Source organism: Hyperolius riggenbachi, chromosome 2 (assembly GCF_040937935.1).
Source record: "Hyperolius riggenbachi isolate aHypRig1 chromosome 2, aHypRig1.pri, whole genome shotgun sequence".
NCBI lineage: Eukaryota > Metazoa > Chordata > Amphibia > Anura > Hyperoliidae > Hyperolius > Hyperolius riggenbachi.
Genome location: NC_090647.1, coordinates 311187866 through 311210652, shown reverse-complemented (window position 1 = coordinate 311210652; position 22787 = coordinate 311187866). Strand labels below are relative to the sequence as shown.

General features: G+C 48.1%; 1 protein-coding gene across 1 annotated transcript in view; it reads left to right on the top strand.

Moving 5' to 3' along the window:
• The first annotated feature begins 6719 nt into the window (after positions 1-6719).
• Positions 6720-22787, top strand: part of LOC137546527 (protein argonaute-1) — an 83209-nt gene continuing 67141 nt past the window's right edge. The window contains exon 1 of the mRNA XM_068269092.1: positions 6720-6820. Within this exon, the coding sequence (XP_068125193.1) occupies positions 6796-6820 (25 nt within the window). The 5' untranslated portion in view covers positions 6720-6795. The remainder of the gene's footprint in view (positions 6821-22787) is intronic.

Below are 22787 nucleotides of genomic sequence, written 5' to 3'. Positions count from 1 at the left end.
CATTGTGTTTGTACCGTGGATCCAGAAGGGTATAAACCCAGTAATTGGTGTTGTCCAGAATGCGCACAATGCGTGGGTCGCGTTCAATGCAGTCTAGCATGAATTGAGCCATGTGTGCCAGAGTCCTGCCAGAATCCTCATCATCCTCTTGTGAGCGTTGTGATAGTTGTTGTGATGCATCATAGTCGTCACCTTCTTCCTGGTCTGCTTCTGCTGACCATTCGCGCTGAATTGTGGAAGTCCAACGTGCACCGCTCTGGCCCTCGTCAGTGGTGGCATGAAATTCCTGCTCCAACTCCAGCTGTTCTTCCTCCTCTTCTTCGTCATAGCTGCTGGGGCCAGCGTTTCCTGAGGCGGATGGCCTGATGTTGGTACCATCACGCTGATCGTTTTCTCCTTCAGATTCCCCCAGTTGCATCATGACAGCTGTTTCCTTGATTTTCAACATTGACTTTTTCAGTAAACACAGCAGTGGTATGGTAATGCTGACTGAAGAGTTGTCACTGCTCACAAGCAACGTGGATTGCTCAAAATTTTGGAGGACTTGGCAGAGGTCCAACATGTTGGCCCATTCGGATCCACAGAAGCTTGGCAGCTGGCCGGATGCACCTCGGTACTGCGCCGTCATGTACTGGACCACTGCACTCTTCTGCTCGCAAAAGCAGGCTAGCATGTGCAGCGTAGAATTCCAGCGCGTAGGGACATCACACAGCAAGCGATGGTGGGGGAGATTGAAGCGCTCCTGCATCTTGGCGAGTGCCCCCGAAGCAGTACTGGAATTTCTGCAATGTTTGGCCACTCGTCGCACCTTCAACAGAAGATCGGCCACGCCTGGGTATGTCCTCAGGAACCGCTGAACTACTAGGTTCATCACGTGCACCAGGCAAGGGATGTGTGTCAGCTTAGCCAACCTTAAAGCGCGAATGAGATTACTCCCATTATCACACACAACCATGCCCGGTTTCAGGTCCAGCGGTGCCAGCCACAAATCCGTCTGTTCCTTTATTCCCCTCCAAATTTCCTCCACTGTGTGCTGCTTATCCCCAAGGCAGATCAGCTTCAGCAACGCTTGCTGATGCATGCCAACAGCTGTGCTGCACTGCTTCCACGATCCTACTGCTGCTGGGTTAGCGTTTCCGGATGAGGTACAGCTTTGAGATGCGTTGGAGGAGAAGGAGTCAGAGAGGTAGGTGCTGCTGTTGTTATCCAGTGGGAGGGACGGCGGTGCAGCTGTTTGCGGCGTGGGCAACACCTGCGCCGTAGCAGGTGAGGAATCGCTGCCAGGCTCCACAAGGTTCACCCAGTGCGCGGTAAGGGAGATGTATCGACCCTGGCTGAACGCACTCGTCCAGGTGTCAGTGGTGAGGTGAACCTTGCAGGCAACGGCATTCTTCAAGCTTCGGGTTATTTTGCTGACCACGTGCTCATGCAACTCAGGCACTGCAGAGCGCGCAAAGTGGTAGCGGCTGGGAACCACGTAACGTGGGATGGCCACTGACATAATGCCCTTGAAGCTGTTTGCCTCCACCACTCGATATGGCAGCATTTCGCAGGCCAGAAGCTTGGCTATGCTGGCTGTTAGTGCCACGGCCCGGGGATCATTTGCTGGCAATTTCCTCTTGCGCTCAAGCATCTCCGAGACAGACAACTGAACCGTAGGGCTGCACACTGAACGGCTGTTGGTTGTTGTGTTTGATGACTGGGAGACCTTAAGAGCACTATTCCGGAAAGTGACAGTGTCAGCGTCGTCTGATGTTTGTGAATGTTGTTGTGAACCACGCAATGGCTGGGCTACTTCTGCTGCTGAGGAGGGTCTGGTGGTGAGTCTGGTGACCCCAAGGGAGGCAGTGTTGCTGCTGGTACCCTGTCCTGGCGGCCACAGAGTGGGATGTTTGGATACCATGTGGCGGGTCATGCTGGTGGTGGAGAGGTTGTTAATATGTTTCCCCCTGCTCAGGCGGGTCTTGCACACCTTGCAAATCACCATGGTACCATCCTCACTGCAGTCTTCAAAGAAAGGCCAGACTTTGGAGCACCTGCCTTGCTGGCGATTTTTGTTTGCGCCTCTTTTGCGTCTCACTTGAACTTCCACGCTTGTGGTGCCTGAAATTTCGTGCCGCCTACCTTGTGGCACAAGGCGAACTCGTGCAGCAGTGGGTTCTTCAACAGACTCATCTGTGCTGCTACGACGGCGATGTTCTCCTTCACATACAAAATCTGGGTCTCTGTCAACATTGTCCATACCCTCCTCCTCTTCCATCTCCTCAAACTCGTCATATGTGATTGTGGGCCGCCGCCGTGGAGTAGAGCTCCCCACAACAACCTCTGCGCAGCACACTCCAACGTCGTCTTCAAGATCTTCTCGGCCGACCTCCTGCAATTGAAACCCCTCCTGCCCAACTTGCTCTGGGATTTGGGTTTCAAAGTCCTCCTCGGACTCGCCTTGCATTTCAGTGCGCGGTGCATTTCCCACAGTCAATGGTTGTGAATCCGGGCACAATATTTCTGGCTGTTCCATTGACCTTTGAAAGGTGGAAGTTTGTTGGGCTGGGAATAGCTCCTGCGAATACCCCATTGTGTCCTGAGGAAATTCTTCGGACTGGTTATTTGGCAGTTGTGTGCGTGGTGTCGCTGCCGGTTGTGTCAGCTTTGTGCCCACTGGCTCCTTGTAACTGGCTGAGGACTCGGACCTCGTGCGTGATGTGCTGGTGCTGCTTAACCCACTGCTGGACGCTTGAGAGGTCATCCAATTAATTATCTGGTCCTGTTCTTTTGGATTTGTGAGGGTTGATTTCCTGGACAACATCGGTATTGAGTGGGTTTTCTTCGGTGCTCCACTGTGGCCTGTACGTGAACCGTCAGGGGGAACACCTCTTCCCTTGCCCCTCCCTCTTTCACAGGATTTCTTCTTTATTTCACTTATCCGTAAAAGTACACGCTGACTGGCAGTAGTACAGTGGCAGTACAGAAATGCTATACAGTGGCGGGTGAGCGGTGTACTACTATTCCCAGCAGCGACACAGAGCACGATGCTATACAGGGTGAGCGGTGTACTACTGTTCCCAGCAGACACACAGAGTGGCAGTAAACACAATGCTATATAGTGTGGGTGAGCGGTGTACTACTATTCCCAGCAGCGACACAGAGCACAATGCTATACAGGGTGAGCGGTGTACTACTGTTCCCAGCAGAGAGACACAGAGTGGCAGTAAACACAATGCTATATAGTGTGGGTGAGTGGTGTACTACTATTCCCAGCAGCGACACAGCGCACAATGCTATACAGGGTGAGCGGTGTACTACTGATCCCAGCAGACACACAGAGTGGCAGTAAACACAATGCTATATAGTGTGGGTGAGCGGTGTACTACTATTCCCAGCAGCGACACAGAGCACAATGCTATACAGGGTGAGCGGTGTACTACTGTTCCCAGCAGAGAGACACAGAGTGGCAGTAAACACAATGCTATATAGTGTGGGTGAGCGGTGTACTACTATTCCCAGCAGCGACACAGAGCACAATGCTATACAGGGTGAGCGGTGTACTACTGATCCCAGCAGACACACAGAGTGGCAGTAAACACAATGCTATATAGTGTGGGTGAGCGATGTACTACTATTCCCAGCAGCGACACAGAGCACAATGCTATACAGGGTGAGCGGTGTACTACTGTTCCCAGCAGAGAGACACAGAGTGGCAGTAAACACAATGCTATATAGTGTGGGTGAGCGGTGTACTACTATTCCCAGCAGCGACACAGAGCACAATGCTATACAGGGTGAGCGGTGTACTACTGATCCCAGCAGACACACAGAGTGGCAGTAAACACAATGCTATATAGTGTGGGTGAGCGGTGTACTACTATTCCCAGCAGCGACACAGAGCACAATGCTATACAGGGTAAACGGTGTACTACTGTTCCCAGCAGAGAGACACAGAGTGGCAGTAAACACAATGCTATATAGTGTGGGTGAGCGGTGTACTACTATTCCCAGCAGCGACACAGAGCATAATGCTATACAGGGTGAGCGGTGTACTACTGTTCCCAGCAGAGAGACACAGAGTGGCAGTAAACACAATGCTATATAGTGTGGGTGAGCGGTGTACTACTATTCCCAGCAGCGACACAGAGCACAATGCTATACAGGGTGAGCGGTGTACTACTGATCCCAGCAGACACACAGAGTGGCAGTAAACACAATGCTATATAGTGTGGGTGAGCGGTGTACTACTATTCCCAGCAGCGACACAGAGCACAATGCTATACAGGGTGAGCGGTGTACTACTGTTCCCAGCAGAGAGACACAGAGTGGCAGTAAACACAACGCTATAATGTGGGTTAGCGGTGTACTACTATTCCCAGCAGCGACACAATGACCGGGGGACCCTGGCTAGCCTGGCTGGAGAGAGAACTACCCTGCCTGCCTACCCAAAGCTAAACCCACAGACAAATGGCGGCGAAATGACGTGGATCGGGTATTTATTTACCCGAACCACGTGACCCGTTCGTCCAATCAGAGCGCATTCGGGTCCGAACCACGTGACCCGTTCGGCCAATCACAGCGCTAGCCGAACGTTCGGGGAACGTTCGGCCATGCGCTCTTAGTTCGGCCATATGGCCGAACAGTTTGGCCGAACACCATCAGGTGTTCGGCCGAATTCGAACATCACCCGAACAGGGTGATGTTCTGCAGAACCCGAACAGTGGCGAACACTGTTCGCCCAACACTAGGTATGACTAGACTATTAGAACCTGTGGATTTGAGATTGCAGGGATTGCTATGCAGCTGTAACATTTCTTTCATGTATCCAGGTCCCAGATTATGTAGTGATTTAAATGTCAGTAGGCTGATCTTGAATAGGATCCTCCACGTTATAGGTAGCCAGTGAAGGGAGTGCAGGACTGGTGTTATGTGGCAGTGATGGGGTTGGTTCATGGTTAACAGTCTGGGCAGTATTTTGTATCCGCTGTAGCTGTAGGCGGTACAAGTCCTTTTTTGGAAGGCCGGTGTACCGTGTGTAGAGAACAGGGCAGGTTTATGCAGGAGGCCCCGCTATCCCCCCTTCACAGACACACACACAGGGAGCTCTGCTACCTGTGTGATGTGCCTGGTTTCAACATCACAATAAGCTAGTAGAGAATCGTAAGAATGTGAGATCGGCAGCCAGGGGCGCCTCTAGGCATAGGCAGTACAGGCCATTTCCTGGAGTGCCATTGGTCCTGGGGGGCGCCATGTTGCTGGATTAAGCCCCGCCCCCAAATTAAGTCACACCCATGTGGGTGTTCTATTTCTTGCTTCTGCTGCATCTGCTTAGCGTAAGTTGCAGGCAGCTGACACTTCTGTGCCTTGTGCATCCTTCTTTCATCCTTTGTGCCATCTCTGCCTCCTTCTGTGCCCTTTGTGCCTCCTTCTGTCCCCCTGTGCCTTCTTATGTCTCCTTTGCCTTTATTTGTCCCCTTGTGCTACCTCTGCCCCCCTGTTCCTCCTTCAGTCCCACTGTGCCTCCTTCTGTCCTCCTGTGACTCCTTCTGTATCCCTTTGTGCCTCCTCAGTCCCCATGTGCCACCTCTGTCCCCTGCGCCTTCCTCTGTCCCCTTGTGCCCCTTTTGTGCCTCCTTCTGTCCCCATGTGCCTCCTTTAGTCCCCCTGTGACTCCTTCTGTCCCCCTTTGTGCCTCCTTCTGACCCATTGTAGAGGGTGCCAGGCTGACCAGGCGATCATGACTGCTGTGCAGGGGGGACCATGGTCACACCCTTCCCTGCCAGATGTTGTGTCCCCAGGTGGTGAAAAGGCTTGCGGCGTCTAATAGTTTACTGGCCTGCAGCTCGTAAGCTCACTTCTGCAGCCTTACATTACGTGTATTTTCTGGTGAAACACTGCACGCATTGCGAATTTTCTGATAAAAAACGCTGCCGCATTATGATTATTTCCTGGTGAAACGCTGCCACATTACGATTATTTTCATGGAAGGGCGCCATAGGGGTGGGGGGATTTCTCGCCTGGAGTGACAAAATGGCTAGAGGCGCCCCTGCCGGCAGCATCAATTTTCTTAAATTCATAGCTCTTTTATTATAGACAGGTATAGCACATGGTAATTGCAAGGTTTCGGAGGGTATACCTACTTTGTTAAGCAGTGCTACCTGACAGGTACCACAGCTTGACAAAGGAGGTATACTCTCCGAAACGTTGCGATTACCATGTGTTATACCTGTCTAATAAAAGAGCTATGAATCAATTGAAGATTGATGATGCCAGTCTTATGTACTTGTTATTATAAAGATATGTATGTGTAAATATAGTGTTACTTTTCCTTCTAAACAATTCTAGTACTCTGATACAGTAAACAATTTGGCTAGGGAATGTTGGAAGATGGGTAAAAAAAAATCTTTAGCTTCACAGCGACACATTTTAGGGGAATAAACCATGTATCTTTATACAGAAATATTAAACCTAAAAAAAGGAAACTAGAGGAGGAAATATACAGTTTTAAGCTATGTAGCATGCTACTGACTAGTCTGCATTGTTCAACATAATTTTATTTCAGAACGTGTGGAACCGCCACAATACTTCATGTAGAAACTCGTGCTCGCAAAACATGCGCCCAGATTTCAATAAAGTTAGTTGGATGAAAAAAAAAATAACTTTAGGCTTTGTGATTGGCTGCGTGGCTGAGTTCCCGGTGCGCATGCGTGGCTTATGCTGGAGGCTTAGGAACAGAGGCAGCAATAGCAGCTGCAGAAGAGCATCAGGCTATCTTGTACACCGAGGCAGAGAGCCGGCCGGGTGGATGGGATGGAAGCTGGACCTTCTCCACCAGGTAAGCAGTGCCCACGGAACTTCCAGCTAGCTAAGGCAAGGCAGAAAGAGCTATTCTACGATGAAGAGAGGAGGAGGGAGCAGAGGAAGAGTCTCCAACAGATTGCAACTATTGCTGATGGAGAGGACCTCTCACAAATGCAAATTGAGGGATGCGTCTGATGCCAAGGGGGAGGGAGGGGAGTCTTATTTGAAACAAGGGTGTTAGGAAGGATGCGAGTGGTCCATGTCCATGCTATCCATCTGCTAGGAGCACAGAGGAACCTGCTGATGGGGAAACTTCTCATGACTGTCCCGAGTCAAACTTCAGTGCAAGGGTGACGTTAACTGTTGCTTTGAATATGTGCTAATAATTTTAGAGATTGCTTTAGGAAACTGCTAATGAAACAGTGTTTATTGCTTTGTTTACTGTTGAAGAGAGCAGCAGTGCTCAAGAATAATGCCTTTTTTCTGTGTACTTATTAAACACTTGTTAAGATGATTTTCAAGTAAATGTTGTAAAGAAGTCAAGATTTATTATGGTGTTGATTAGTGATAATTGTTTATACAACATAGCTATCATGTAACATACAAACGTCAGCTGGATACATAGTGCAACAGTAGTAAAATAAATATGAATAACTAAAATAGACTTATGTAATAGAGATGAGTATGACCTTGCTCCTGCTAAAATACGTACTTATTTGTTTAGAAAATGCGCTTTGTTTGCCTCACCTATTTTGATTGTGTCAGTTCATAGTTTTTTGCTTCCTTGTGTTTTTATGCTGTATTAATAGCATTAAATGCATACATTCATTACTCATCAATGTAAATACATGCAGCGGTACATTTATAAAATGTGCTGCACTGCAATGCATTGGTGTATAGAGATGGCCTGAACAGTTTGCCGGCGAATGGTTCCCGGCGAACTTCCGGTGGTTCGCAATCACGGAGAACCGCAAACTTTTCCGGAAGTTCGGTCCGCCCCCATAATGCATCACTAGGGTCAATTTTTACCCTCTACATCAGTCAGCAGGCACATTGTTGCCAATCAGGCTACACTCCCTCCTGGAGCCACTCCCCCCCCCCCCCCCTTATAAAAGGCAGGCATTGTTGGCCATTATACTCACTCGTGTGCCTGCAATAAATAGAGAAGGGACAGCTGCTGCAGACTCTCTCATAGGGAAAGATTAGTTAGGCTCTTGTAGGCTTCTTAGCTTGCTCCTTGCAGATTCTTATTGCTAAAATAGCACCCCACAACAGCTCTTTTGAGAGCTATCCTTGTTCTTGTGATCTATTTTTTTTTCTGTGTGTCCCACTGACACTTGTGTTGCATAGACAGCCTTGATAATTCATACTGTGTGTGCACCACTGCCAGGCCCAGCACATTCAGTGTGTGTGTGTGTGTGTGTGTGTGTGTGTGTGTGTGTGTGTGTCAGGTGCACATTGTAATACCCATTACTGCTTATACCTACCTGTTGTTCACAGTGCACCCACCTACCTACCTACATGAGTTGAGCCCACGCATGTCACTGTGCCTGTCCGCTACCTGTCTGTGTGTGACAGGTGCACATTGTAATACCCATCACTGCATATACCTACCTACCTGTTGTTCACAGTGCACCCACCTACCTACGTGAGCTGAGCGCACGCAGTGTTACTGTGCCTGTCTGCTACTTGTCTGTGTATGACAGGTGCACATTGTAATACCCAGTACTGCATATACCTACCTACCTGTTGTTCACACAGTGCACCCACCTACCTACGTGACCCCACACAGTGTCACTGTGCCTGTCCGTTACCTGTCTGTGTGTGACAGGTGCACATTGTAATGCCCATTACTGCATATAACTACCTACCTGTTGTTCTCAGTGCACCAAGCTACCTACGTGAGTTGAGCGCACGCAGTGTCATTGTGCCTGTCCACTACCTGTCTGTGTGACAGGTGCACATTGTAATACCTATCACTGCATGTACCTACCTGTTGTGTTCAGTGCACCCACCTCATCACTGCATATACCTACCTGTACCTACCTGTTGTTCACAGTGCACCGACCTACCTACGTGAGCTGAGCGCACGTAGTGTCACTGTGCCTGTCCGCTACCTGTCTGTGTGTGACAGGTACACATTGTAATACCCATCACTGCATGTACCTACCTACCTGTGGTTCACAATGCACCCACCTACCTACGTGAGCGCACGCAGTGTCACTGTGCCTGTCCGCTACCTGTCTGTGTGTGACAGGTGCACATTGTAATACCCATCACTGCATATACCTACCTACCTGTTGTTCACAGTGCACCCACCTACCTACGTAAGTTGAGCGCATGCAATGTTACTGTACCTGTCCACTACTTGTCTGTGTGTGATAGGTGCACATTGTAATACCCATCACTGCATATACCTACCTGTTGTGTTCAGTGCACCCACCTCATCACTGCATATACCTACCTGTTGTGTTCAGTGCACCCACCTACCTACGTGAGTGCACGCTGTGTGATATACCCCTCCGTGCATACCTGTTAACTGCACCTGTGTGACTGCACATTGTATTAGTCAAGTCAGTGCATACCTTTCACTTCATCCCCCCCGATATGGACGCAATGGACAAAACAGGCAGAGGTAGAGGCAGACCCAGAGGAAGGCCACCCAGCAGGTCTGTGCGAGGTCGTGTTGATGTGATTTTGTGCGGCCCTCGACCAAAGTACAGTGCTCAGAAGAAGGCACGTCCCATCAACTCCCAGGATTGTCAGGACGTGGTTGACTATTTAGAACACCTCATCTTCCGCAGCCACCAGCACTACTACAAGCAGCACATCTGTTGCATTTGACACTTCGCAGGAGTTAATTGGTGGGAAATTAACTGATTTACAGCCATTATTGTTACAACCAGATGAAGGCGCTAAGCAAGTTACACCACCTCATATGAGTTAGGCGGCGACACTATGGACGTAACGTGTGAAGATGAAGTACATGCTGTTGGTGCAGTCTTGGAGGTGTCTGAGGCAAGTGAAGCTGGGCAGGATGATTATGATGACGATGATATGGATCCCATGTATGTTCCCAATAGAGGAGATGAACAGGGGGACAGTTCAGAGGGGGAGTCAGAGAGGAGTAGGAGGAGACTAGTTGCTGAAAGAAGCAGGAGGAGCTAGTCGTCAGTAACAGCTGGTGGCAGTGTCTGGCGCCATGTATCACCACCTATGTACCCCCAGCCAACATGCCCTTTAACGTCAGCTGCTGATGCCACCATAGTGCCATTACCCCAGTGGGGCTCAGCGGTTTGGGAATTTTTTTAATGTGTCTGCCTCAGATTGGAGCAATGCCATCTGTTGTCTCTGCCTCCAAAAATTGAGCCGTGGAAAGGCCAACACTCACGTAGGGACAACTGCAATGAGAAGAGCACCTAAGCAAAAGCAGCACACAAAAGAAGAAGCCACCCTCCTTCTCCTCTTCCTCCTCCAGGTGCAGCATCTTCAGACGCTTTTTCCCTTGCACCTTCACAGCCACCCTCCTCCACTCTGCCTCTGCCTGAGCGGTTCCTGCTCCTCTGCCCACAGCAGCCAGGTGTCCATGAAGAAAATCTTTGAGCGGAAGAAGCAAATTCCTGCCAGTCAACCACTTGCCCGGCGTCTGACACCTGGCGTGGCAGGACTGTTAGCTCGCTTACAAGCTGGTGGACTCTGAGGCCTTCCGTAAATTTGTGGCCATTGGGACACTGCAGTGGACGATAACAGGCCGCAATTATTTCTCTAAAAAGGCAATACCCAAACTGTACCGTGAAGTTGAGAGGTAAGTGGTGTCATCTCTGGCACACAGCATTGGGTCATGGGTCCACCTGACCACGGATGACTGGTCTGCCAAGCACGGTCAGGGCCACTACATTACTTACACAGCCCATTGGGTCAACCTGGTGACCAATGGCAAGCAGGGAGTATGTAGCTGTGCAGCGGACCAACTTGTGACACCTCCACGGCTTGCATGCAGGCCTCCTGCCGCCTCCTCTCCCCCTGCTACATCCTCTTCGCTGACATCCTCCTCATCCTTGGCAGTTCAACTCTACTAGTGCTGCGATCTTCTCTCCAGCTACATAGACCCAGCTCCCCAGGGCCTATGCTGCATGCCAGGTACGACGGTGTCATGCCATATTAGACATGTCTTGCCTCAAAGCGGAGAGTCACACTGAACCAGCTCTCCTGGCTGCTCTTCACAGGTGGATCAGTGGTTGACCCCGCACCAGCTGGAGATCGGCAACGTGATGTGTGACAACGGCAGCAATCTCCTTTCCGCTTTGAATTTGGGAAAGCTGACACATGTACCCTGCATGGCACAGTCATTCAAAGATTTGTTTCACAGTACCCAGGCTTAGAGCATGTCCTGAAGCAGGCCAGGAAGTTGTGTGGGCATTTCAGGCGGTCATTCATGGCACGCTTTGCGGACATTCAGCGGAGAAACAACTTGCCGGTGAGACGGTTGATATGTGATAGCCCGACTCGCTGGAATTCGACCCTGGTCATGTTCTCTCGCCTGCTAGAATAGGAGAAAGCCGTCACCCAGTACCTCTACAATTTAAGTAGAAGGACACAATCTGAGGAGATGGGGATGTTCTGGCCCCCGAACTGGACACTGATGCGAAATGCATGCAGGCTCATGTGGTCGTTTGAGGAGGTGACCAACCTGGTGAGTCGCAGTGAAGGCACCATCAGCGACTTGATCCCATACGCTTACTTCCTGGAGCGTGCCGTGCGTAGAGTGGTAGATCAAGCTGTGGAGGAGCATGAAGAGGAACAGTTACGGCAGGAACAGTTGTGGGAGCAATTTACATCAGAATCGGATGTTTCCTCAACACCTGCTGCAGCACAGAGGTGGGAGGAGGAGGAAGAGTCGTGTTGGGAAGAGGAGTCAGACGCGGATGATGAGGGAGGTGTTTCTTTGGAGGAGCAGCAGAAGAACTGCAGCAGGTGTCGCAGGGGGCTTGTGCTGCTCGACGTTCCCGTGGTATTGTTCGTGGCTGGGGGAGGAGGAGGACTTACCTGACGTCACTGAGGAAGAGCAAGAGGAGATGGATAGTACGTCTGCATCCAACTTTGTGCAGATGTCGTCTTTCATGCTGTCCAGCCTGTTGAGGGACCCCTGTATAAAAAAACTCAAGGGGAATGAGCTGTACTGGGTGGCCACGCTACTAGACCCTCGGTATAGGCACAAAGTGACGGACATGTTACCAACTCACCAGAAGGCAGAAAGGATGCAGCACGTGCAGAACAAGCTGGCAACTATGCTTTGCAATGCGTTTAAGGGTGATGTCACACCACAACGCAAAAGGTACCACTGCCAGTAATCCTCCTCCCATGACCACGCAGGCAAGGACAGGACGCTCCAGCGATCTCATGGTGATGTCGGACATGCAGACATTCTTTAGGCCAACGCCTCAACTTAGCGCTTTCAGATCCACCCTCCACCAACGCCTGGACCGGCAGGTAGCCAATTACCTGACCTTAAGTGTGGATGTAGACACTGTGAGCAGCAATGAACCCTTGGACTACTGGGTGCGCAGGCTTGACCTGTGGCTAGAGCTGTCCCAATTTGCCATCCAACTTCTGTCTTGCCCTGCCTCAAGCGTCCTGTCAGAAAGGACCTTCAGCGCAGCTGGAGGCATTGTCCCTGAGAAGAGAAGTCGCCTAAGTCACAACAGTGTTCAGTACCTCACCTTTATCAAAATGAATGAGGCATGCATCCCGGAGGGCTACTGCCCGCCTGAAGACTAAGTCAGTCCCCACACACGGCATCTCTGCCTGCACGCCGTGTGACTGCCTGCCCCAAGACTAAGTTGCTCCCCACACAGCACCTCTGCCCGCAGGCTGCTTGACTGCCTTTTCCACCACCACCAACAGGGTCCAGGACTCCAGGCAGATTTCTGAATTTTTTAGGCCACTGGTAGCAGCGTCCGCTGTAATAATTTTTCTGGTGCGTGTACATGCCTTCCTAATTTTTCTGGTTGCACTGCAGCTGCTACAACAAAACAAAAGGCATGTACATGTGCCCATTCCCCTTCATGATCATTACCTTGCCGCGGTGAAGGGGCTTGGGTATCACAATGAAGCGATGACCGCTGGCTATATGAGTGTCTCGGGGGGGTGGCACACACAGATAATGTTGTTGCTTCATTGTGGACAGACCAAATTTGATCAGCTGGACAGTCACTGTTCTATCATTGAGCTACCACAGCCCGGCGCTACTCTGCGTCCAGTCCAGTTTTTTTTCCCAGGACTTTTGGCGTGTATCCCACTCCGCCATGCCCCCCTCAAGGTGTTAGATCCCTTGAAACATCTTTTCCATCACTTTTGTGGCCAGCATACATTTTTCTAGTTTTCACCTCCCCATTGAAGTCTATTGCGTTCGAAAAAGTTTGCGCGAACCGAACTTCCGTGGGAGGTTCGCGAACCTAAAATCGGAGGTTCGGGCCATCTTTATTGGTATAAATGCCATACTTCATAATAGAATTTTTGTAGGAAAATGCATCACTTGCAAAGCACGTGTTTTCAAAAAGCTTACAAAAAACACAACTCTTTGGAACAAGCAGTAAGAATACCAATTTCATAGCCTAGTCTCTCTTTGCAACAAGTGCATTTTCATGCACATCCAGAAACACTGCTGACAACACACAAGGATGAACATGCCTATCGATATTTATAGACAGTTGTGTTATTACTCAGTGCAGTGTGCATAGTGTGAACTAGCTCTTAATGTCCATGGAAGTTTCCATGCTTTCCTAAATTTAGAGCCCATCTCTATTTTTTAACTAAACAAACAGGAATGACCAGAAGCAACACAGGAAAGGGCCATGCCCTTATTAGCTTACAATTGGTGCTTAAAGGTATATTCCAATTGAAGCTTAAAGTAGCCCTTTATTTTAAAGTAAACAAAATGTTTAGGTAAACCACCTTAGAGTAAATCTGGAAGTGTTTAAAATACAAAAATGTACATTCTGTAGAGGGAAGCCTCTGGAACTCCTGAGTTCCATGGAGCTCACCCAAACTGTGCTGACGGCTTGCTCATGAACAGTAGCAAGAAGCCGCTGCTCTGGCTCGGTTATAAAAGCCAAGCCCGCTCATCTCTGTGCTAGTGTGGAGCAGCGAGCCTAGGGCTCGCTACATGATAGCCGCTGTGCAGCGGCATCCCCCCCACCCGCTTCGACCGGCGATTGGCGATCAGGAAATCCCGTTCCAAGAATGGGATTTCCTGGAGGGCTTCCCCGTCGCCATAGCGACGGGCGGGATGACGTCATCGGCGTCGTTACGTCAAAGGGAGTCCTGATCCACCCCTCAGCGCTGCCTGGCACTGATTGGCCAGGCAGCGCACGGGTCTCGGGGGGGGGGGCACCCTCTGATGCGGCGGGTAGCAAATGATGCAAATCGGCCCACAAGGGCCTGAGAAATCCTTCTGTGTGGCATAGTCCGAGCTCAGCTCGGGCTTACTGCCAGGAAGGTTAACAGCGTGCTGACCAGGAAACTGTTATGGGGTAATGGCCATTTTCAAAATGGAGAACAGAGAAATCTATTGATCACAAACAGGATGCAGGAGAGGAGAAAGAGATTGATGAGCAGACTACATGGGAGGTAAGTATGACCTATTTTGACTGTTTATTTTTAGTTCAGGTTCTCTTTAAAGGGGAACTTCAGCCTAAACAAACATACTGTCATCAAGTTACATTAGTTATGTTAATTAGAATAGATAGGTAATATAATCTCTTACCCACCCTGTTTTAAAAAAACAGGCAAATGTTTGTGATTCATGGGGGCTGCCATCTTTGTCATGGGGGCAGCCATCTTTTTGGTTGTAAGGAGGAGACAAGGAGCAGGAGACACAGTTCTAACTGTCATGTGTCCTGATAACCCCTCCCAGCTGCACACACTAGTCTTCAAATGTCAAATTCAAAATGTAAAAAAAATAAAATTGCACCAAAACAGCAGAACGAGAACAACAACATCAGAAATCCCATCATGCTTTGCACAGCATCAGGGGAAAAAAGCCCGGGCAGTTTTCTTCTGTGCAGCTAAAAATGAGGCTTGTATAAGAGAAACAAAGTTCTGATGCTGTGAAACTGTTAAAGAAACACCAGGCCTTTTCAGTGCTGCGGAGTCGATTTTTAGTCCGGAGGTTCACTTTAAGAACTGTTTAAGAAGTAACTGCACTATTTGGTGATTTCTTAAGATGTCTGAGACAGTTCTGTATGAATATTTAAAAACCTACCAATATTTTGTCTCAGACACTCTTGATAAGTGCCCCCCTCAGTTCCTACTTTGTTTAATAACACTAGGAACAGGAATGTACTCTTAGGCTGCTTTCACATTAAGACGTTACAGGCGCACATTAGGGCAGCCTGTAACGCAGCCCACCGCACAGCAATGAAAAATCAATGGGCTGTTCACAGTGCCCATGTTGCGTTACATTGTAATGCAGCACGTGAAGTTAAAGTGCTGCATGCTGTACTTCATATGCGGCCAAGCCGCGTTAGACTGTTTGCACATGCTCAGTAATGTTGGAGGAGGAGGTCTCCCCTCCTCCTCGGCCAGCCACATGGCTAATTAATATTCACTGTACGGTGTGACATGCAGTGTTTACTTCCTGGAGCACCGCCCTGCACGGCGATTGGCTGTCGGGACCACGTGATGCGGATCACGCGGTCTCCGCATCCATAGCACAGAAAAGGCACACCAAGAGCTGCATAACGCGGCTCTTGGTAGGGTCCTCCACCAACACCACCAGGCATTGCATTAGGGGCACGTTATGCGACCTATACCGTCCCCTAAAACGCAACATCCTGGTGGGAAAGCAGCCTTAGGCTAGGTTTAAAGTTGCAGTAACGTTTCCTGTAACAGCAGGAATGTAACGCAATGGATCGGGAAAGTAGCACCACAGGTTTTCTGTGCATTGCATAGTCAATGAAAAGTATGGCAAATTGTAAATGTTAACGTCCGTGTCCTGCAGTGCATTATGATGCTGCACTGTGAACGTCACATAGATGGTGCATTGCAGTGCGGTATGCCGAGTTAGAAAGCTGCCGCTAATGTCGCACTACAATGCTCCACTGTGAACATAGCCTTGGGTCTGATTTCCACCAGATATTTTAAGGGTGGGGTTGTCTTTTTCCTTACTGAAATGCTCTAGATTGATAGGCCATGTTCATCAATAGGCCTTTTTTTTCTTGGTTTGTTTTTCAACATTAACCTCCCTAGCGTTCTGGACGAGCTGGGCTCGTCCAGAGACGCCGGAGGTCACCGCTCAGGCCCGCTGGGCCGATTTGAATAATTTTTTTTTTCAAACACGCAGCAAGCACTTTGTCTTATCCGATCGCCGCTGATCTGCCGCTACCCGCCGCAATACAGGCCCCCCCCAGCCAAGACCCCGTGCGCTGCCTGGCCAATCATAGCCAGGCAGCGCTGAGGGGTGGATCGGGTCTTCCTGTGACGTCATGACATCACGGTTCGTCGCCATGGCAACGGGGGAAGCCCTCAAGGAAATCCCGTTCAGAACGGGATTTCTGGACAGGTCATTGCGCCGGCGGTGATCGGAGGGCAGGGAGGGAGGCCGCAGGGAGGGGGGAATCATGTAGCTAGCGCTAGGCTAGCTACATGAAGAAAAAAATGTGCAAAAAGACATTCCCGCTGAATCAGAACGCCAGGCAGGTAAGACTTTTAGCATCCGTTTTTTTCAGTGTTTCAATGTATAGGTTAAACTGTGTGTGGAAATGTAGTCTTTAGGCAGAGCTCACTCTAGGATGCTCAAATTTAAAAAAAACGCACATATTTTTCACACGTTATCTACATCAGATCAGTGGAAGATATGCAGAGAATTAGTTTGATGTATGGAAAACTGTGAGGCCTGGTGCACACTGAGCGGTTTTTGAAGCGTTCCGCAAACCGCTTCTGTCTGTGAAACCGCTTGGCTAATGTATTTCAATGGGATAGTGCACAGCAACGGTTTGCGGTTTTTAGCAAACCGCAAACGTGGGTCCTGCAGCACTTTAGCGGTTTGCAGAAGCATTTCTGCCTCAACGTAAAGTATAGGAAAAGCTCAAACTGCTCTGAAAAACGCTAGATCAGAGCGGTTTTCCAGGCGTTTTTGTTACATTAGCTGTTCAGTAACAGCTTCACTGTAACAATATTTGTAATCTGCTACACAAAAACGCTCCAAAAAACGGTAGGCATGTTTAGAAAACCTCTCCAAACATGCCTAGAATCGCTCTGAAAATCTGCTTTAAAAACCTCTAGCGTTTTGCAGATCTGCTAGCGGCTTTAGTGTGCACTGGGCCTTACTGACTGTTCTAATGTGAACCCACCAATTGATTTGCATTGGGTGTACATAAGGTTCATGTTAGCTTATGCAGTTTATATTTTTATATTTATTTATTTTATCTTGTCAGTTAAACATAATCTACCATAAATTATATATTTATGCTATTATAACTTCTCTTTTCTCTATCAATACAGTAGATGAATTGGTTATCTCATCAACAGCACTGCACACCACATGTGGTGTGTGGAAAAACTGCTACTGACTGTTCTTATGTGACCAACTCATTAACATGCATTGGGTTCATGTTAGCTTATGCAGTTAAACAAGTGCAGACTTGGCCAGGTGTGTACACTGCCTAATGCTTTAAAAGTGCGTAAATAGCAGGTATAGAATAGAATCCTCTGCCCCAAAATATTCACATATAGTTGATTTGCAGCTTGAAATGAAGACACAAAAATTATTTTTCCATTTGTTGTTACTGTAAATTGTAGCAGCTAAGTGAATGATATAGTAGCAAAAGTTCAGAAAAAAAAAACCTATTAGGTCTCAGACACACTATAAGCGCTTTTTTGAGCGCTTTTTGGCCTCCAGAGCTTTGAGAGCTTTTTAAAAAACGCTCCCATTGACTTACATTTAACCTCCCTGGCGGTAAGCCCGAACTGAGTTCGGGCTATGCCGCCGGGAGGCACCGCTCAGGCCCCGCTGGGCCGATTTGCATAATTTTTTTTTTTGTTACACGCAGCTAGCACTTTGCTAGCTGCGTGTAACCTCCGATCGCCGCCGCTACCCGCCGATCCGCCGCTATACGCGTCGCCGCAGCCGCCCCCCCCCCCAGACCCCGTGCGCTGCCTGGCCAATCAGTGCCAGGCAGCGCCGTGGGGTGGATCGGATTCCCCTTTGACGTCACGACGTCGGTGACGTCATCCCGCCCCGTCGCCATGGCGACGGGGGAAGCCCTCCAAGAGATCCCGTTCTTTGAACGGGATCTCTTGATCTCTGATCGCCGAAGGCGATCGGAGGGGCTGGGGGGATGCCGCTCGGCAGCGGCTATCATGTAGCGAGACATTGTCTCGCTACATGAAAAAGAAAATTTAAAAAAAAAAAAAACGTATTTGCTGCCCCCTGGCGGATTTTAATAAACCGCCAGGGAGGTTAAAATTGTGATCGTGGTAAAATTGCACCGCGATTTTAATGTAAGTCTATTGGAATGTTTTTTAAGAAGCTCCCAGAAAGCTCCGGAGGCCAAAAAGCGCTTAGAAAAGTGCTTATAGTGTCTGAGCCCCTACTGAGATTATTTTACTCCCTGATAATATTGCACATTTTCATTTATAAATTGTATACATGGCTATGGCCCCTGAAGAGACTGCGTGGTCTCAGAGAAACATTTAGGGAAACATATTTTAGAGCAGGGGGGGGTCCCCATACGTCTTGGGTCGAGGGCCGGGTCAACATACTTCCGACTGCTGAGGGGCCGGAGTATACATAAAATGATGTATTTGCGGGCCAGACAATGAAGCATACCCAGGTGACAACCTGAAGTCCAATTGGACAGCAGTGTCACCTGATGTGGAATTTGATTGGAAACCAGCGAATTACTGCTTTCTGGCTTCCATGTGGATTGGGGGTGCCAGCACTGCTTTTCTATATGTGGACCACCAATATTTAAAGATGTACCTGACCGCATCTATAAGTAATACATTTTGTGTGTGGGGGGCCGATAAAAAGCCTCTGGGGGCTGCATTCGGCCCGCGGGCCTTAGTTTGAGGACCACTGTTTTAGAGAAATTACCTTATGTCCTATCGCAACCTTACTCAACAGAATACGCTGTGGATGACTAACCTGGCCTGTGACAAGGCTTTCCTGGTATCAGCAGCACTGGTAACAGAACTGGTGGCAGAATACACAACTGGAACACCTGAATGGGCTCTGTCTGAGAGCTGGTGAGATCTTACACCACACTGGTTGGGGATGCAATACAGTTGAACCATAGTCAGTACTGACAGTCATACTTGGAGTTTCACAATTTTTGACACTGTGCCATTTATTATTCAAAGTAATATGAAGGGAGTTATTTACACACATTTGACTGCCACTATCCCCATTAGGCCTTAGTGAAATATTGGTGCCAATGAAAATTGGGTGCAGGTAAACTTCCGATAGTAGAATATTGGTACATTCACCGATATTCTACTATTTGAAGTGCTAATTTTTGATAGTAAGATATCTGTAAATGTTACCGATATTTTCATGCAGCTAAACCTAATGCTACTCTCACAGAGGCATGCTCGAGTCCCCATTGACTTCATTAGGCTCGGTGTTCGGCCCAATATCCCGCACATCTGGACCATGTCCGGCCGAGCCGATCCGAGCCCGAATAACTGGGTGTTTCCGATCAACACTACTGAACACTATAAATCATGTCGCCATTTAGAACTGGACGCAGAGCCTAGTTTCTGTTATATTAGTTTGAGCAGGGCCTATATGGTAGGTATTTGTTCAGTTTAGCAAATTGCTACATAAAGTATATATGTATATGCTAGACAAGGTATCTAGTCTCTCTAGTGTCCTGATGAACTGTCTACATTAGTCATCTGTGTTTTTGTCTTTTTCTACAATTGGTGGGACCATGTGGGAAGAAAATGTGACAAGCAGGGATTTTTATACGATGTATTTTATAGTGGTTTATTTAAAGAGAAACCGTAACCAAGAATTGAACTTCATCACATTCAGTAGCTGATACCCCCTTTCCCATGAGAAATTATTCCTTTTCACGAACAAATCACCTGGGGACTCTGTATGGCTGATATTGTGGTGAAACCCCTCCCACAGTGTGATGTCAGGACTATGGTCCCGGCATTTTCCTGTTTGTGAACCTCGTTGCATTGTGGGAAATAGCTGTAGTAGTATTGGAAGTATAAAGCCCTGTACACATGCTAGATTAATGTCAGCTGAGGTGGCTGATAGCGACTGTGTCTGCTGATAATCTGGAGTGTTTACAGCAGCCCCTGACCACCAACCGCTGCCTGCTTGGCCAGCGATCCGCCAGGGTCAAGTTGGACAAGCGGTGGTCACTACCTTTGTTGTTGCTGGTCGCCCCACCCACCACGTCATGTCATAACGGTGCCATTCCATCAGCCTCTGCTGCCCCGCATAGGGAAAAAAACTATTATTTTGAGTATAATCCCACTGTAATGTATTTTTAACGAAAATGCCATTCATTATGCTACTTTCTGTTATGTCAGTGTACACACAGTAGTCTATCTCTTGCAGTACAACTATTAAACATCTCTAGGATAGGTATAGTTTAGGAGTTGGAGCAATTTTGGGTACCTGGAGTCAGGGTCGGTGGTTTCATTAACTGAGTAGTTGGAGTTGGATGATTTTTGTACCGACTCAACAGCCCTGCTGTAGGTATGTAGTGTAGTGGGGGTGTCTCGGAACCCTGCAGAGAAGAAATATAGGAGACAGAGACGGGAGCCCAATAGTGTAGTATATTAGTGTGCAATTGAAAAATGAATTTGACAAAATACTACTCACAAAAGGAGGTTGCAAGGGCAACCGACCGTAGGATCAGGTGGAGACCATAAACCCGACTCCCCTCGGGGTAGTCCCAGCCGGGACTTGGATGTGGTCGCTCTCCTTGGAAAAATAGGGACAGACATCACCCCTCAGACACTGATTGTATGGGGGTAAACTAAGCACAATAGAGGTAAAGAGGCGCCCTAGTTGAGATAAAAGCATCTAAAAACAGCTTAATAACGAGAAATTAATATGAGGTGGCTTACCTCAATAACGAAATCTTTGTATGTGACAAGATTTTTATTTAGCAAAGACAACGCAATTCGCGGGTCTGAGCCCGATTCATCAGACCAATAAAAGTGCCAAATTAATAGATCGGTGTAGCAAAGGGAGCGTCCCTTTGCTACACTGATCTATTAATTTGGCACTTTTATTGGCCTGATGAAGTGGGCTCAGACCCGCGAATTGCGTTGCCTTTGCTAAATAAAAATCTTTTGTCACATACAAAGATTTAGTTATTGAAGTAAGCCACCTCCATATTATTTTCTTGTTTTAAGCTGTTTTTAGATGCTTTTATCTCAATTACCTCTTTGCCTCTTTACCTCTATTCTGCTGTAGGTATGCTTCTCCACCAACTTTGCGTATCTAGACTTAGCAATATTTGCCCAAAATGCAAAACTGTTCAATCTCTGGGAAATTCTAGCAGGGCTGTGGAGTTGGTACAAAAATCGTCAGACTCCGACTCCTCATTTTATGAAACCTCAGACTCTGACTCCAGGTATCCAAAATTGCTCCGACTCCTTGGCTCCGAATCCACAGCCCTGAATTCTTGAACCAAAGGGTTAGTCATGCCACAGATTTTCAGCTGGTCAAATAACTTCACCAAGGTACAGCGGGGGAACGAGGGGACTGAGAGCATACCGGAAAGACTCTCTTCCCTACTCCTGAGTACGTTTTTTTTTTTTTTTGTTTTTTTACGTCGCTTCAGATTCACTGAATGTGTACCTGAGGTGAACCTCGGGTAGGAAGGCGCATACATGCGTAAAAAGAGGAAAGCCTGTAGATCCTTTAGAGGCTTCCCACACTGTCCTCCGGTCCCCGGTTGCCAAGCATTCCTCCCCCCCCACCCACCCCAAGGACTTATCAATAGGACCATCGGGGCTGCACTCCTCTACAGGCATTAGCGCAGCCGAACTGCACATGCACAGTAAGCTGGAGCGGTTTACGCAGCAGCGGCTCCATGCTACTGCACAGGCACAGCCATGCTCACACCAGAAGAGGAGTGCAGCACCGATATTAAAGGACAACTGAAGTGAGAGGAATTCCATATTTATTTCCTTTTAAACCATACCAGTTGCCTGGCATCCTGATGATCTTTCATGCATCAGTAATGTCTGAATCACACACCTTAAACAAGCATGCAGCTAATCTGGTCAGGTTTTTGTCAGAAACATTGTGCTATTGTCAGAACTGCTCTTTCTTAATATCTTATGTACATGATACTCTGGCCTACGGTTGCCATGAACCCTTTTGAAGGACACATTATTTCTGTGTCTTTCTTGAGCAAGGGAAAATAACTTCAGTATGTAGAATAAGGGGGAAGATGACTTATTGCATACATGATTAGTCTTCTTCCATTGGTTTATAGGTGCCCCCTAGGATTTAAAAAAGACTGTCACATAACTTTTCTTCTATCAGGGGCAATGTTTTGAAACAGAACTCTAACTGCACCTTTCCAGTAATGTTGGGCTAAAGCTAAATGCCTTTGCATTGCTTGGTAAAATGATCAGAATCTTGCTTGAAGCAGAATGTGAAAAATCTAGAAAGCTCACTCTTTTCAACCACTGCTATAGTAGAGGTGGTTTGTTTTGTCACTGTCCATTAGCAGAGCTTGTAGTTGCCAAGTAAAGTTCTGTACGTCTTCTTCTTTTCTTTTTTTTTTTTTTTTTCAACTTTCTTTTGAAAAGGCTTTAAGTCATGGTACATATAAACACATATCCAATGATAGGATAGATGAGAAAAAAAGAAAACGCTAGCTTCATTCACCTTAAGACATGTCTGCAGTGTCCAACCATTACTACAAATGTTAGTCCGATAAAGCGTTGCTTATAGTTTCGGAAGGCGTAAAGCATGACATGGTATAGACTCCGGCAACTAAAAATAATATAAGATA